The sequence below is a fragment of the Aquila chrysaetos genome, chromosome 8, assembly GCF_900496995.4.
Source record: "Aquila chrysaetos chrysaetos chromosome 8, bAquChr1.4, whole genome shotgun sequence".
Classification (NCBI taxonomy): domain Eukaryota; kingdom Metazoa; phylum Chordata; class Aves; order Accipitriformes; family Accipitridae; genus Aquila; species Aquila chrysaetos.
In genome coordinates, this window is record NC_044011.1 from 19,179,969 (window position 1) to 19,196,455 (window position 16,487).

Below are 16,487 nucleotides of genomic sequence, written 5' to 3' on the forward strand. Positions count from 1 at the left end.
TTAAGTATCCCTTAGAAACACATTCTAGAACCATTAAAGGACACATTCTTACTTCATATGATTTTATGTCATTATGACAAGCCTACATCTGTATTCTTCTGGTTTCTTTATTAAATATATCCATCCTGTTTTTCATAAAAGCAGGCTTAAAATGAATATTATTTTAAATAGTTAAAGATACTTCGGGGTGTATTTCAGAAGGCAACTGAGGGTCATGGGTATTTTCTTGCCTAGATTATCTGAAGAATCTGGATACACTGCCAATAAAAACGATAATATAGGGACAATACAATACTACAGAGTTCTGCGGATGCACAAGAGCCAAAGGTCACTTGAAATACTAATGGGAAAACAAACTCAAGTCTTTTGAGGCTCAGTCTACAGTTCACTATGAAACAATGTTTCCTTCTTAATTAACTCATTTTTTTTTCAAAATAGGTATGCTTTTGGTTGTTTTTTTTCCAAACTGCAAACTCTTCCTAATTTTTTTTGGCATCTACCGTGCAGGAACTATTTATAATTACCATGTGATGGGACCCAAAGGAGAAAAAACCAAATCTACCTGAGTTCCTTTATTTTTCAGGTACAAGTATTGTTATCCTTATTCCATATTAAAATACAGTGTGCTTGTGAGAACACATATATGAAAAGAAGAATATTATGTATAGAAACAAATGTTCTCTGGCTGATGACCATCAGCCCAGAGTTTCCAGCTGAATGTTAAGTAGTCAGCTGGATATGAGTGCCAACCAAGGAAAAGAGAAAGAAAGAGTACTTGACAGCATTATAGGCCAAATTCTCTTCTGATAGAAAAGAATCTGGCTCCACTGAACATAAAGGACCTATATTAAAGCATTTTAACAGAAGTTATGCCCTTTAAGAGGCCTTGCTACTTCACTCTGATTATAAGCAGCTGGAATACAGTTTTCCATAGATTAACCCGAGAAAGAGCTTATCTCACATGTGACAGGAATTTGCAGTCAAATCACTGACTTTAATTCAACTTGGGCACTTGGACTATTTTGTCACTCTGAACATAACACTGTCTCTAGTGCCTACAGCTGTTATCACCTTCTCATTCCTATAACTCATGAGATGCTGTGAAATGATTACACTACAGGAAACTTTTAGCAGCTGGCTTTGTCTCACCCTAACTGAAATGACTTCAAACACATTAAAGTTTACCTGAAAAAGACCATTTTTATTGAAGAAAGTAAATTGAGCTCTGGATATAACTTCAAACTCATCTTGACTTAAATTCTTCAATAAACTTGGTGGCAGAACGACAGAAGCGAAGGCATTTGTCTGATCCTTGTCAAAATCTATCTGTTAAATAAAAACAACAGAAGAACATGTTCAAACAAAAACCAAACCATCCATTGTCACAACTGGGTTCACACCCTTACACAAAGATATCTCAACTTGGGTCTAGAACCAATCAACACTAATATAACCCGTACCTATGTAAGAGTTGATGCAATAAATAAATTAAAAAAAAGGCTTATGAAGTTTTCCCACCCTTCAAGCATGAGATCAGTCTTCTGCTACAAAAAAAGGTATTAGATAAAACAAACAAACAAACAAACATCTCCACTGCTATAATGATGATTTGGAAATAATGAGATGGCAATAATGGCAGTCATAATAATTTTCAGTAAACTTCAAGACACTTTCCTCATACCAAACAACATTGAGAACTGAAAAATATGCTCCAAATCCTTCTTTCTTGAGTTGTATTACTTAGTTTGATCTGCACATCTGAATTAATTCTCTTAGGAGCTTTTCTAGTTTCTCTGTTAGAGAACGGAGATTTTAAAATTATTAATGTCACCTCTCTATATTTATTGTGCTATGTAGCACAAAAAAGACACTTTCTGCCATCAATGTAAGCTTAATCTATACTGGCAACGTCAGACAGCTGAAAGCCCTCTATGGCACAGGGATGTAACTAGTGAGCAGGAAATAAATGAGGATGAAAACTTGCATTTCATTAGCTACCAGGCAGTAATTCTATGACTGCATCGTCTCCCTCGGTGACACACTCATGCCACCCTACCTATCAAAGGAAGGGGAGCAAGCCATCTCACAGTGGCTCTATAGTAAAAGCATTTAAGAATTTCACTGTGAGATTAGGAAACTCACACTCCTGACTTCTCCAGAGGCAACTTGCTCATGTATTTATGCCTCTCATGATCAGCTGTGTGATTCTAAAAGCACCATTAGCTAATAGAAAGTTAAAAGCCATAGGCTACTGATAGATTTATTTAACTTCTAAATTTTCACTGATTTACTGTGAATAACAGGCACCCCTGGAAATTAGTGAGAAGTGGTTCATAGGTATCTTCTGACAGGGCTAAATACAGTTGAATAAAAGGTTTTCAAAGGACAATTCTGCCACATTAAACAGAAAGTGTGTGTGATAAAGACGTCCCATTAGGTATTGTCTGCAAATAGAGTGGAAGAGGCTTCTATAAAGAAGTGTGGATATATTACAGGAACAATTTAATAATATGAATCACCAAAGGCTAACTCAGTCAAAGGTTTGGCAAGAAACATAAAGACACAGGGGACTGAAAAAGAATCTTTCCAAATTGCCATGGATACATTTGCTTGATATCTACTTTAAGAAAAAAATATGAAATAAAATCTGGAAACACTCTGACATACAGCTTGAAGAGTTTAATGCTCCCTGATGAGCCTGGGATAGATCATCACATCGCTGGTGAAAAACCTGGGCTTTCAGAAGGGAATCTCCCTCCAGCAGGGATAGCAAGTATCTTTCCTGATAGGCATGGAAAATATAAGCAGTGACCACAGCTGCTGCAGACTTTTCTGGTAGGAAGGATGCTAAGAATTCTCAATCAGCTGTTGGAAATGTGAAAGTCTGAGAATAAACTCATGTTCCAATAGGAACATTATAAATAATTTAACAGAGTTTGGGTTTTATGATTATTTAGACAGTGCTGTAATGAATGATTCCAGGGCAAGAAAATTCCTGGATGTCCTCAAGCCACAGATGGTAATTCTTATTATACATGCGAACATCCCAAACCTGGCTTCAGAATTTTTCCTTTCCTCTTTCCATAAATACAGGATGAAATCTGGAGGAGAAACGTTCCTTTGATAACAATCAAAGAACAATCAGCTATTGACCTTCATAATAAGAGAGCTAAAAAAAGTAGATTTACGATCATAAAAAATTTCTAATAAAGTTGATTCAAAGAATTTTAGCCAAAATATCTATGAATATAAACATGTGAAAACTCAATTACCTTAAATCCATTTGTATCTATTTAAACCAGCATATGGGGTTTTGATCCAAAGTCTATATACACAACACATAAAAGGCCTGCAGCCTATTATATTACTACTACTTTTTCTAGCACTGCCTTCATTACTGTTTTTGATTTTTACAGTACATAGTACTTTATAAAATGATCAGACATTTATTAGGATTGTTGTCTTGCCAATGTGCAGCAGGAATTAATTTGGTTCCATAAGATGCTTATACTCCAGTGATAGTCTTTAACTCTTTTCATAATGCCATGTTTTATTTGAATTCAGTTTTGGTTCCTCTGGCCCAAATGATAGTATATTTCTTAAATTTTCTGTTTAATCTTTTCTGTGTGTTTCTCCAAGTAAGGCTCACTGTATTTGAATGGTTAGACTCCCAGGAAACTGAGATTATGTTACCTCTGTCATAGACTTCTTATATAACTGTGAAAAAAATACATTGCACTACATTTTTAAAAGCATTTAGGTGCCATAAAATGCAGACAGGAATATAGTGAAATTTAAAAAGTCTCCGCACCTCATTGCTACTGATTTCAACAGAGCCTTTGGAAAATCCCAGTAGGTGTTCATGTGCATCTCAAATGCTATTTCATAGCTTTTAAATGCCTGAGCTATTATATTTGTGGAAAAAGAAGAAAAAATATTTTTGATGTGATGATAAATATCTTAACTATAGCAGCCTGTCTAGATACTGTAGCACTGGAGACCATTCTGTATTTTGAGTGATCTGTGTTTCTTTTATTTTTCATGTCTAGGCTGGTCAAGCTCCACATGAATGTCTTGAACTGCCTCGGACATCCCAAATGGCATAAGCCTATCAACCTATGTGTGGACAACTGGATCACCCTTAGGTCTCTGTTAGCAGTAGGTGTTTAAACTATACTGGAAGGTTGAAGACAGAAATCTATGTGTAGATACCTACCTTTAGGTGTCTTATTCTAAAGCTGAAATGCATCAGTGGAGTTGTTAGCTAGTGTACAATGGGTAACACAGCAGACTGTTAAAGATTATTTTCCCTTTTCATTAGTAAAAAAAAAAAACAACCTGAAACAGAAAAAATTCTGTTCTGGATTTGTAAGCAAATTACTTTTCATCTGTATGGAACATGTGAGTTTATCTGGGTTTCCTGTCACTCAAGGAAATACATTAATCTGTTTGGATGATTGCAGGAAAAAGGAAATAGTAGGGGGAGAATTGGGAGTTGTAAGTGGTTTTATAGGAACCACAGTAAACACACTTGGAACAACAGGAACATTTCACGTTCAAATACAACTGCTTGTTCCATACCTGGAAATCGGATGCATTATTCTGTGGACTGACACTGAAAGAACCACCTCTGAATGAAGTTGAGTTTATAGAAGACACTCCAAGTGCGAGGTTTCGTGTTGAAATACTCATGGATGGTCCAGTGAACTGGATCTTTAAAGCCAAGGCATCGATAGTTTTTAGAGCTCTAAAAACAGAAATAAAATTATTCTAAAAACTGAATACAGAAAGAAAAAAAGCTATGCTCTATGCTCTCCATGTTTAAGATGATCCTCTTATTATTGATTATGTTTCTATCACCCATCTGTGTATTCACAAGGAGACTGTCAGGCTGTAAATTTATGCACCTCTGTTGAAAACAGAAGCTTTTGATTGACAGAAATGATATGACTACATATCACTGGTCCTGAAATAATTTTCCGACAATACTTAGTTCTATGCTGTGTCATGTATCAGGAGAGTTCTTTTCCATCCAAATACTTTAACTTTGCCAGGCACATTAATTTTAGTACAAGTAGAAATATTTGTATATCTAATTTGGAAAATTCTTTTTGATGCAAATCAGAAAAGTTTGATTTTTGTACTGCAATTGTTTGTTTACATATGGAAGGATGAATACTTCCAAGCTTGCAGGTTGCTCTCAAAAGCTTGTCTCAAATGCAGAAATACTTACTCTGAAGATGATGCTGCCAATACACTGTCTGAACTGGTTAGAATATTGGAAAAAATTGTGACCACGGTAGAACCCAGAGATTCATCAATTTCTTCATCATTCACAATTTTTTTGAGCTTCTGCACAACATCATTTACTTTGTCTGAGGTTAGCTGCTGCCCTTCACCAGTGAGATTCAGAAGCTGATTGGCTATATCAGCTGCGTTTTCTATAAGTGTACAGGTAAAATGAAGTAAAAAGAGAAAAAAATGCATATAAGTCCTGAAGAAATTCAGAAATACAAATTTTTATCCTCATTGTTGAAAGCTAAAGCACGTTCTGTGGTACTTGTAATGAACATAGGATTTTATCATTTTATCAAATTTATAATTTATGAAAAAGTATATAGAACCTGCTGATTATTATACGCTGTCCTCATTGGCTGTGTCTTTCTTTTCCTTAATATGATTTGAGTTTGTAAATCAGAATTATTATTGAAAGGACTGATTGAACAAAAAAAAAAGGAAAGTAAGGAATAAAAAGAACATTTTCTCTCTTTTTTTTCTCCTTACGGTATCCTTTCTTTTTCACTGGGAAAAACAGTGTCACTCTTGAAGTGAAAAAAATGCATCCAAAGTCACTATTACTGAGCAAGCATTCACCCTTTTAAGCTTTGGGGAGAAAGTCTGACCCCACTGCAAATATTTCAGTTCCTTCAGAAGACTGTATTCTTACCCAGAGTGCTGGCAAGCACAATGCACAAGCAAATTTAATGAGAAGAATCTTCCTGGTAAGAAAAGTTTGATAGTGTGTCCAATGGCAATACATTAGTGTAAATCACATGTTAAACTCTAAGTTTGATGCCACCTGGATAGAAAACTAATGTAAACACTAACATTTTACAATATCAAAATATGTGAGATTTATTGCAATTTGCAAATAAGATCTTGAAAGAAGATCACCCTTCTTTAGTCTGCAACTGGCTGTGGTTTTTTAATGTTGTGTTTTATAATATAGCTTTTGCTACATTTACTGTAGCATGTTATTTTACATAAAACAATGTTTTCATGTAGCCTGACTGCAAGTACTCAATCAACTAAGGTAGGTAGCCAGGCTCCCTAGGACCCCTCTATCAGTGGACAAGGAAAAAGAGGCTTCTCCAAGAAAGCAATTCAGAATAGGAGCTTACTGTAGGTGCTCTGAATTACTTATGAAAGTATCATTCTCTTCTCTAGCTCTGGCACTGAAAAAAGGGGCCATAAAATTGTCGTCTATTTATGTTATTACTCCTTTAAGGACAGAATGACATCAAGGGGTGTTTTGCAAACTGAGAATAAATCTGAAAATATCTGATCATAAGCCCAGTGAAGAGAGTGGGAGTCTTTCCACTGGCACCTACAGGCACTGGAAACATTTAAAAATTTGTCTGAACCTGAATATCAAATTGAGGCAAGCTACCACCTGCCTCTATTCTTGCTTAAATTACCTGAAGAGTTTGATTTATTTCATTAATTGGTATCCAGAATTGGGCTGAATTCAACTTGGTGCACTTCCCCAGAGTTTAAATATTTACTTTGCACTGATTTTTTAGAAAGATTTTAAATAACTTAGCATAATGGAGGAAGATATTCTTCCTTAATGTAACTTCCTTATAGTAAGCAGTAACCAAAGTCTACAAAACTATTCCTTTAGCCAATGGCCAACATCAGTATACTCACCTGTGCAATTTCTAAGATCAGGCTGGCCCCAGTATGATGTATAATTCTGCAGACCCAAATAGCTAAAGAGGAAAAATGACAAAATTCACATGAATACAATAGCAAAGTTATGTAAATGTTTCACACTTCTTTTGTAGGTGTCACAGTGGTCTACTCTTCTCAATTCACAATTTTCCTAGCAACTTGGCCCCTAATAAAATGAAATATGTATGCTTGACAGTGGAAATATGTGATCAATTAAGTGACAGTGCTGAGAGAAACCCTAGTTCTTTTGGACAAATTCCCAGCTGATTCCTATACTGATTTGATAAACTGCATCAGTGGAAGTTCTGGCCTTGTATTTCAGGAAAGACCCAAATGTTGCCACAAACTATTATGCCCCTATTATGGCCTAATCGGATGCTGTTTCTGTAATTACCCTTTGATATAAAGGGCTTTGCTCAAGTCAATAGCAGGCCATAATACCTCTCAGAAGAACATGCAGAGGAGCTATGTGGAGATAGAAACTTATGCTACCCATGAAAACTAGGGCAGGTCACCATCAGATCCAGGTCCAAGGTGAGGGGCAGATATAAAGGTGTTTTTTTTCAAAATGCTTTTTTAAAAAGCCTTACCATAGAAAAATACCCAGATGTGGCTCCAAAATTAAATTCACTTTTCCCTCAGTTTTCTTTAAAGACAGTCATGTTATCATAGCATGGCAAAGGCAGGATGGAGGATGGGAGAAAGTTATCCTTTCACTCAGCACATGATAGAATAAAGTTATTCCTCAGTTGATCGTTATTATAGCAGCACACTAGCAGGTAACCTTCTACTGTGGGATGCGCAGGACTAGAGGAGACCATTAGAAGAGCTTCCTCTTCTTTCAAAACACATCCCACCTGTGCTCCATATTGGCAAAAGCTAGTGGAGGCAGAGACAAGGAAAGAATAGCACAGTGCAGAACACAGTAATTTTTTTTATGAGAAGTGCTGCACGTGGACAATCAATGGTATTGTGTAGACCACAAATGAACAATAAAGATAAGCAATACTGGGGCAGCAAAGGCCAGAAACCTTAATTTTTAATGATTCTGAGGCTCTGACAAAACAATTTGGCTTCTGCACTACTCTCTCTACAACAAAATTTGGTCAGTCAGAATCCAGCAGTTCTTGTACAAGATTAAGAGGCTGAGGAAGTGAGTTAGTTAAATATAATGCTGGTTGCTTTCCTGTTTGGCACAGAACCTCAAAGCTGATTCATATCCATGTTGCCATATTGTTTTCAAAAAGTAAAAGATATGGTCTTCTCAGAACATGTTCCAGATGCAATGTAGGCAGATAAGACTACTATATTGCATTTAATGGTGATCATCCTAAATACTGAAGAAATTAATTAACATTGCATCATCATAGCCATGTTCAAGGCATTCAAAGGAGATCAAAGCCATATTGTTTTGGTAATATATGAAAGGAAGTAATAATATTCCCATTTTACAAATGTGAAATAGAGATACAGTATCTAAATCTTCTGTACATGTTCCCAAAGAAAGCTTACATTAGGGAAAATTTATCCTAAACCTTAAAAACACAAGATCAAATCTTTAAGCATAAGATTATCCCCACCTTCAGTTATGAATAACTACTGGCAAAATACTTGTTTCACAGAATTTCTTTTACTTTTCCTTAATGAGATGAGAGGTTCTGGATTAAACCAAATACACATCTCATCTTCATAGAATTTTGTTGAGAATTTCTCATACAAGTCAGATAGTAGTAGAGGAGTGGTAGCAAATGTGAAACTTTGGTTTCAGTAACATAAACAGCATGACTTGAAGAAAACAGTTTCATTCTGTAAGAAGGTGCTATTTTTATAGTCCCTTTGAACATGTATTAATTGTGACCCTCAATATGCCCTGCAGAAGTGGTTGATGAGCTTTTTTTTCTTACCAATGAAGTACATACTCTTACTGCACACACATAATCTCTCATAGTATAGAAATCATCTTCCTGAAATACAATACCAGCCAATGGCAACCATTATGGGGGATGCAGTCTAACTATATAACCAGAAAGTTACATTTGAAGCTCTCAGCTTCTCAGATATTTGAATACCTACCAGGTTCTTGATGCAGTCTGAACTGAGCTCCCATGGCATAATGTGAAGTTGGTCACAGTTGGTCTGGTGTCTGGCCAAAAATAGTTTGGAGGGTTTTCTTCAGCTAAACATTTTTCTGTAAAAATAAAAGTATATCAGTGTTAATGGTAAATTTCTTGATCTAATAATTTTCCATTTCTTGTCCTCAGCTCATCAACCAGTCTACAGCACAAAGCTGTCTTCAAATGAAATGCTTGGTTGTTATCTATGGAGTAGTGGCAATAGAGGAGTGCACAACAGGGGACAACATATACTGCTGCTGCTCAAGGGAAAGGATTAAACGTGCATGCTGCATCCACTTGCACTCCACCAGCCCCTACCTCCTCCTTCCCAAGGGAAGGGCAATCTTTGACTGAAAGAAGGTGAATGGGAAAAGATGAGAGCTAGAAGAAGATTGATTAAAGGCAGCAGCTGGCAGAAGCACAAGCAACAGAGTTGAGGAGAGGGCATGAAGGGCCTTGGAGGTCCAAAATGTCTCTTTATATCTCTGGCTGTAAATAATATTTCTTTATCCTCAAACTACCAGAGGAGCTGTCAGGAACTGTCCCAGCCTCTTTGAACCAGACAGCAAAACACTGACTAAAGCAATGTGGACAACTGTGTTTGTGTTAAAAGAGGTATCTTGAGCTCAGCTCTCTCAGATTAGTGGAACACTGAGGCTTAAAGGGACAGTTTAAAATCTGAAACAGTTATACTGTTTGGAAATGTGTGATTATTTTAACACAAAGATGCTTATTTATGGACAAGCAAACAAAATCTGTTGTGTAACAAAGCTGAAAACTACTTACCCACTGGATCAACTTCCACACTATGAAGCTTGTATCCTCCTTCTATGGTCCCATTATTATTTATGAGCTTCTGTCGGATGTCTTCCTCTTCTAAATTGATGTTGTTGGTAGAATTATAAACCAGAAGAGCCAAAACCCCAAAACTGCAAGGAAAATTATCTGAGTGTTTGAGTCAGAACAGCAGAATCCAAATGTGTGGAAATAAAAATATCTGACAAACTCTGGTTTTCTGAGTATGGAACAATGTCACCAAGACAATGTTGCTCATTATCTGTAAATTATTATTTTTGCATATATAGAGCCACAACAAGAAAGTATGGTTGGGAAATTTCATCCTCTAGTTACCATTAAAGAAGCATCTCATCAACAGAACTAAGAAATGCTTTCAGAATATTTAGATTATTTTAAAAGATAGTAAAAGATGAAAGCATAAAGTTGTAAGTTGTGAGTTCTAAATGGGCCCTAATTAAATTTAAAAATCTGGTTGGTGATGGCTTAGGAACTTAAGAGCTGATTCATCCCACCTTACAAAACTTGTCAGGATGGGACAAGTCAACCTCCAGAGGGTCTACCTCTTCACAGTCTACAGAGGAAGACTAGAAGATTAATAAAGAACAGATGCCTAACATTTAAATGTTTAAATTTTGATGGAGAGAAAAACACCCTGACACGCTTCTGAAACTTTTAGTCCTAATTAGGAAAGTCTAGTTGCTCAGATGAGTAATTCAAGTTTGAACAGTAATAGTTGTTTTGTACTGTAGCCCACTGCTACTTTCTTGGGCATAAGAAGTAGTTCAAAGTGCCCAAGTCTCTTTCCTGTGAGAGAAATAAAACAGTCCCCACCCTTGTCCAAAAACATAGCTTTTCTGGAAGGGAAAGAATGAACAGAAAAGCAATTCTAGCAGGACACACGAAAGCAGCCCAGAGTGGAAGGCTCAAAAATTTCCTCCTGGGACACAGAAAACACATGTTGGAGAAGAGAATATGCCGGTACCCAAGAGCATTGCTTGGCTCTGGCTAGTAGGAGGTGACGCCACTGAAGCATGGAACATTGGATCTCCATGGGAGCCAAAATGTGGAAAAAAGGAAAAAGCAAGCCTGCTTTGGGCTGTCTTCATCTTAGCCTTGCCCTTGGATACCCAGCAGCCTGAATAAAGGCAGACCTTCGCGGTGTGTGAGCAGTTCCTGGCAGCCTGGGAAGTGGCAGCACTGCCAGCACACATACAGTGAGAAGGGCACACACTGAACAGAGATGCTTTCACCAGTGGCCCCCCATGCAAGAAAGCAGCAGTGACCTAAAAGGTCTTGCGGTCTTCTTGAGGAAGAGTAGGAGAAAAAATCTGTAGGGGTGCTGTATGGGAGAGAGCTAGTAGGGTTTTAAGGTACCCCTTCCTAGACAGACCAGGACTCCATTTCCAAAAGTCTTCCAGAAAGACATCCCCATGATGACAGCTCAGAGTTGCACTTTCCACAGGTGCCTAATCTGGTACAGTATAAAACTGTAGCTTAGTGTACAGATGTTCCTCTTAGATGGCAGATTTAACCCTCTTTCTGTCAGACATCAATCTGAAAACTGAGTAACTCCAACCAATAATTCTGAAGTATTCTCATTAGTGAAATGGCATTAAAAGAGCTGACATTAGAAAACAACCTTTCAGTCTAGGAAAAAAAAAGAAAAGCAAAGCCCAAACCTCATAAAGAAATCATGAATGTGAACTAAATTCTCCACACATTTCACTGTTGCAGATATAAAGAAATAAGCAAATAAATATACACAGTCCATGGTTGGTGGGGTTTTTTGTTGTTTTTTTTTTTGTTGAATACCAGTACACTTTTCTTTTTTCTTGCCATATCTGCTGTTTTACTAGTAACATGTTGCTGGAGAAGATAAAAATGTGACTACCTGCTGGCTTGGCTTGTTTTTTCCCCAATGGATGTATTTTAGCAGAGAAATTCCAGCTATCCCCGGCCAGGTTGCTCCTGCCCTGCTCCCAGAGATACTGAGTTCCTCCTAACATTCCTTTGGTCTCTGTGGAGTGTTTAAAATATAGCAATAGCCTCATTAGGGTGGATGTGCATTAGCAGGCTTTTGCTGTATGCCTTGTATATATTACAAGGCACAAGTTTATTATGGCATTTATTTTTAGCAGAAGCATGGAAATTGCCTAGGGGATTGCCAATTCCCTCAACCCTCCAGTACTTCAGCCCTAGAGTCTCCTGGCACTTAACCATCTTTCCTAAAAGATTCTGGCTTCACTCATCTATTCCCTTTACTTCAGAAGAGGAAAACTTAATATACTGATGCCACTCCCTACCTCAGCACTTTGGCTGCAAAACAGAAGTCATAAGTTAACAGTCACCGCTACTGCTATGCTGCCTATTGCAGGACTCCCAACTAACCAAAATGATATTTAGTACCCATAACCATGCAGAGGGATAATGACAACAAAACAGAAGGGATAATGATAGATGAGGTAGAACTTGTTACAGTTATCTCAAACAATTATAGAGAAAAGTATTGATTATAAAGCCCTGATAAAAATAATCTGTTAAACCACTTCGTTATTAGTTTTCTGAGAAACTCTTAGAGCACAAGTCACATATACTGTGTAATAAGAGCCTGTTCCATATTATGATGAAAACATTTTCTATAAACTTTTCAGAATGACTCATGCTAGCTTCCCAAAGTAAATAAATACCTTTTAGCTTGACAGCTGACGCAATATGAAGCTGAGTGCTTCCTTCCACTTTTGTCACACTCAGATCCCAAAAAGAAAACATTTTAACGGTGAAGAACAAAGTTCTCGATTTCCGAAACAGTAGGCCTACACTCAGATAAGTGGCAACACTGCCATGCTCTTCTGGTGTCACCAGATTTGCTACACCCAACCTTACATCTTTTATTGTGTGCCATATAAAACCAGACAGATTCTCACAGCAGTAATCAATTACAAATTACACATCCCCTGCAGTAACCTGTACTGCTAGTATTACTGCTGTCGATATAAAAAAAATGGACTGTGCTGTAGGTAAACACAATGGGGATAAGTATTTATGCCTCTCTTCTCTTTGACTGAAATGGTGACAGCTGGAGCAAACAGGAAAGCAGGGGAAGACCGGTGACTGTCCCACTTTGTCTTGGTCTGTTGAGCTAAGCTGGCTCGGAGAGAGGAGTTTACGGAGCTGCATCCTCATCAGAGGCAAAGGAGGCGGTGGGGGTGCCTGCGCTGCCATGGCACATACCACAAAGCCGGCTTTCTTCTCTGGCAGCGTGACTCAGAGCTATTCCAGGACAGTGTGCCTACACACAGGCTGTGGTCTCACTGCTATGCGATGCGAGGAGCCTGAAGGAAGGATTAACAAACCATGCGAACCGTGCAGCACGAACTGTCTCATACCTGAAGATATGTGGTTGATGATTAGCAATGCATATTTCTCCTCTCATTTCAGCTCTACTAGACAGGCTGAACTAATACTGAATTACTGTGGTTGTCAAACTGTTTAACAATTCACTGTTAATTTCTTTCGCAGTTAATGTTAGTTGATGTAAAGTATATAAAGAGTCATTTTAAAAGCACCTAAATACTCAGGGAGTCTAAATTTCCACTGAAAGGCACTGGGAATTTCATTCTTAACTACCTTGGCATATTTTAAAAAGTTTTAAGATGTCAGCATTAAATTCTTTACCAATCTTGCTGTTATGTTGGCTTTGAAGATAAGCAGCGACGGATAGCTGTAACTCAAGACTGGCAGCACAGGTAGGCCCACATAGTCACCTGTAAACACTACTGACTTCTTCACGTTAACTGGACAGACAAAAAGAGAGCTGACTATAGCAGAAGTCACTCAGTGAAGATGTAATACAAACAGCAGACAAAATGTTAGAAAACACTCTGAATGAGACAGAAAGAAATATGAAAGTCGAGGGAAATTAAAAGCATTCCACAAAAGCATCTGAGTTTTGGGTAAACTTTTAGTTGAGGTGATTTTGACTGTGATACCTTTAAAATGTTCAGAACAGAGGGCAAAAAAATAGGACTGGGCATAATAGACACATTCAAAGTAATGCTAAGGGTGAAGAGCTTCCTTTCTCAGCGGAAGGTGATGTTATAGAAAAAATATAGTATCTGAGACTTCAGGGCACAAAACTAAAAATTGCACCTACTTTTTGGACTACTAAAAATAAAAGCTTCCTAAGCCTTCCTTTTAAGTTAATGGCCACTGTATCAGAACAGTGCTGCAAAGAGCATGGTCACCCCTCTGTGCTTGTCCTTGTGTCTCCGGGCCTTGTTCCTCCTTGCAGATCTGGAGTGGGAATGAAAACAACTATGGCTTTTCAACAGAAAGCACTTATAATATGTGATGATTTGGTATGAAGACTATTCGTTATTAGAGAATGTAGCAGAAAAGCAAAACAGAAAGGGCTGGAATCCCTCACATTTCATCAGCTGGTCTTCATTGAAAGGAGTTTTTGGTTATGCTTGAACTATGTTCCAAAACAACAAACACCACCCCCATTCCCCAATACACTACTTTCCTAAAAATGGCATCTAACAATGTCAGGTCTACACTAAATCCAGTTAAAGTCAGTGGAAAGACAAAGGAAGTCATTGGAAACTGGATCAAGAACAGGCAGCTTCAGCAGGAGACTAAGAAGGGATCATCCTTCAGTCACTTGGGAGGAATTCCCAAATTCCTCCATCTGTGATGAAGGCTTTCTTTACGGGTCATGGACACAAGGTGCCAGCAAGGCACTGTGGAGAAACCTGTAGATTTCTGCTTGGCTCTTTGTTGGTCAATTTTTCAAGCCGAAATATTACCCATAATGTACACACTATGTGGCATTTTAAAATGTTGCTCAGCACTGGTCAAAGCTGTCCCTTATTGCCTTTGGTAACACTGAAGTTGAAGTTGGGGGGAGTAGAAGTGGGCCCAGTCCAAGTTATTCCTAAAACCGCACCAGAAGAAACCAGGAAAATTTTAAAAATACGAATAGGCATCACAGATGTGTTCATTTACAACAAGAATAGCATTATTATTTCATAATAAATAATTTCAAGTAATCTACAAAGAATGCAAAGGCCTAATACTTTACTCTGTAAAGATACTTATAAAAGCAAAATTATGCTGCTCCAATGTTGCTAACTCCTGTTGAAAACTATTACACAACCTAATTAGCTTAAGTTTTATTCAAGTGCATTAAACTTTCCATTAAGCAACACGGGACCCAAGAACACAGCATGCAGGAGCCTGAATCTGCCTCACTGATACTGGTGACAAAACTCCCACGGACTTAAAAAAAGTGGGACTAGGCAAGGGCAGCTCTGATTTCCTGCTTTCCACTCTATTTTCATTCCTAAGAGAAGGGATTTCAGTTTAAATTTAGTGGTCTTTTTACATAGGTGGCTGCCACTGTGGTTTTTAATTTGGATGAGTTGTTTAACAGTACTAACATTAATTTGTTTCACATAGTAGAAGCAACTGAACACAGGAAATATGCCAAAATTGTGACAATCAAGTAGTGGAAGTTGGAGCAAACATAATCTTATTTGTGTGTTAAGTGGAGAAAAGGTTATAAATGAATTGGGGCCTGAATTCTCAAAAATGCTTGCAAAATAAAAGAAGAAAGGAGAAGCAGGGGAGCTGAGCTGCTTCTTAAAGACTAATTCCCCTACTGAGGCAGCCCTATATAGTCATCTGACAAGACCTAGGATCAGTAGGACCTTTCTGAGAAAAGCAGCAGCAGCAGTCATAGAAAGTTTTGACAAAGCTGCAGAGTCCTAAAAGGCAAAGAATTAATGAAAGAAACAAACACATTTATAATTTATCTACATAAAATCCATAAATTGGCTTCCCTTTCAAAGGTTTGTGCAAAATAATGGTGGGCAAAGAAACAGCTATGTCCATAGCACATTCTGAACTCCTGTCTACTTTATTTTGAACAGCTGTGCTCTCATTAAGAGATGGGAACAGTATGACCAGAGGAAAAACTTAAACACAAACACAAAGTCAAGTATAGCTGTGATAAAATTCTGTCTATTAAAGTAGTTAATAATCTACCAAAATATTATCTTGATACACTGCTGTCATCCAGAGATCTCATGGTATTAAAGGTGCTGATAATAATATGCACTTTTGGACTTGGCACACTCTGTCTCTCATCACCGTGTACATAAATGCATAATAAGCACAGTGTACTTTGGATTTCTGCAGCTCATAGGACACAGCAATGAAAGAATAACAATCCACTTCCATATTTTTGTTTTGTTTTGCTCTTCTCCAGAATGCAGTAGAGTTTAAAATATTTATTTGGAAAACACCTATTTTTAGTGTGCCAAAAAAAGCCAGCTTCCTACCTCCCACTTCCAGCTTCTATTTCTTCTCTGAAACATTCTCTGTAATGATTCTTCCTCTTTCACTTGCAAGAAGACTAGGTGGGGAGACTGATAACAGAAGTTCCTTGATAAGGTGGCACTGTGGTAAATAAAGGTTGAAGCAAAGCAAAATGCATAGAAAAGGTTGGGAAAGGTTGTTTTGTTGTTTGGTTTTTAACCATTGTATAAAATCCTAATCCAAAAGGTAAGGAAAAAAGATGCGATCTGAATTATAAGGATATGAATTCATATAAAGAGA

At 37.5% G+C, this 16,487-nt stretch overlaps 1 protein-coding gene across 2 annotated transcripts in view; it reads right to left on the reverse strand.

Annotated features, from left to right (window-relative positions):
- The window catches only part of ADGRG6 (adhesion G protein-coupled receptor G6), a 116,565-nt gene that overhangs the window by 27,340 nt on the left and 72,738 nt on the right, over positions 1 to 16,487 (reverse strand). For both annotated transcript variants that reach the window (XM_030022621.1, XM_030022619.1), the window contains 6 exons: positions 9,855 to 9,997; positions 9,028 to 9,142; positions 6,931 to 6,992; positions 5,234 to 5,441; positions 4,582 to 4,747; positions 1,186 to 1,326 (listed from right to left, as the gene is read on the reverse strand). In XM_030022621.1, the coding sequence (XP_029878481.1) occupies positions 1,186 to 1,326; positions 4,582 to 4,747; positions 5,234 to 5,441; positions 6,931 to 6,992; positions 9,028 to 9,142; positions 9,855 to 9,997 (835 nt within the window). The remainder of the gene's footprint in view (positions 1 to 1,185; positions 1,327 to 4,581; positions 4,748 to 5,233; positions 5,442 to 6,930; positions 6,993 to 9,027; positions 9,143 to 9,854; positions 9,998 to 16,487) is intronic.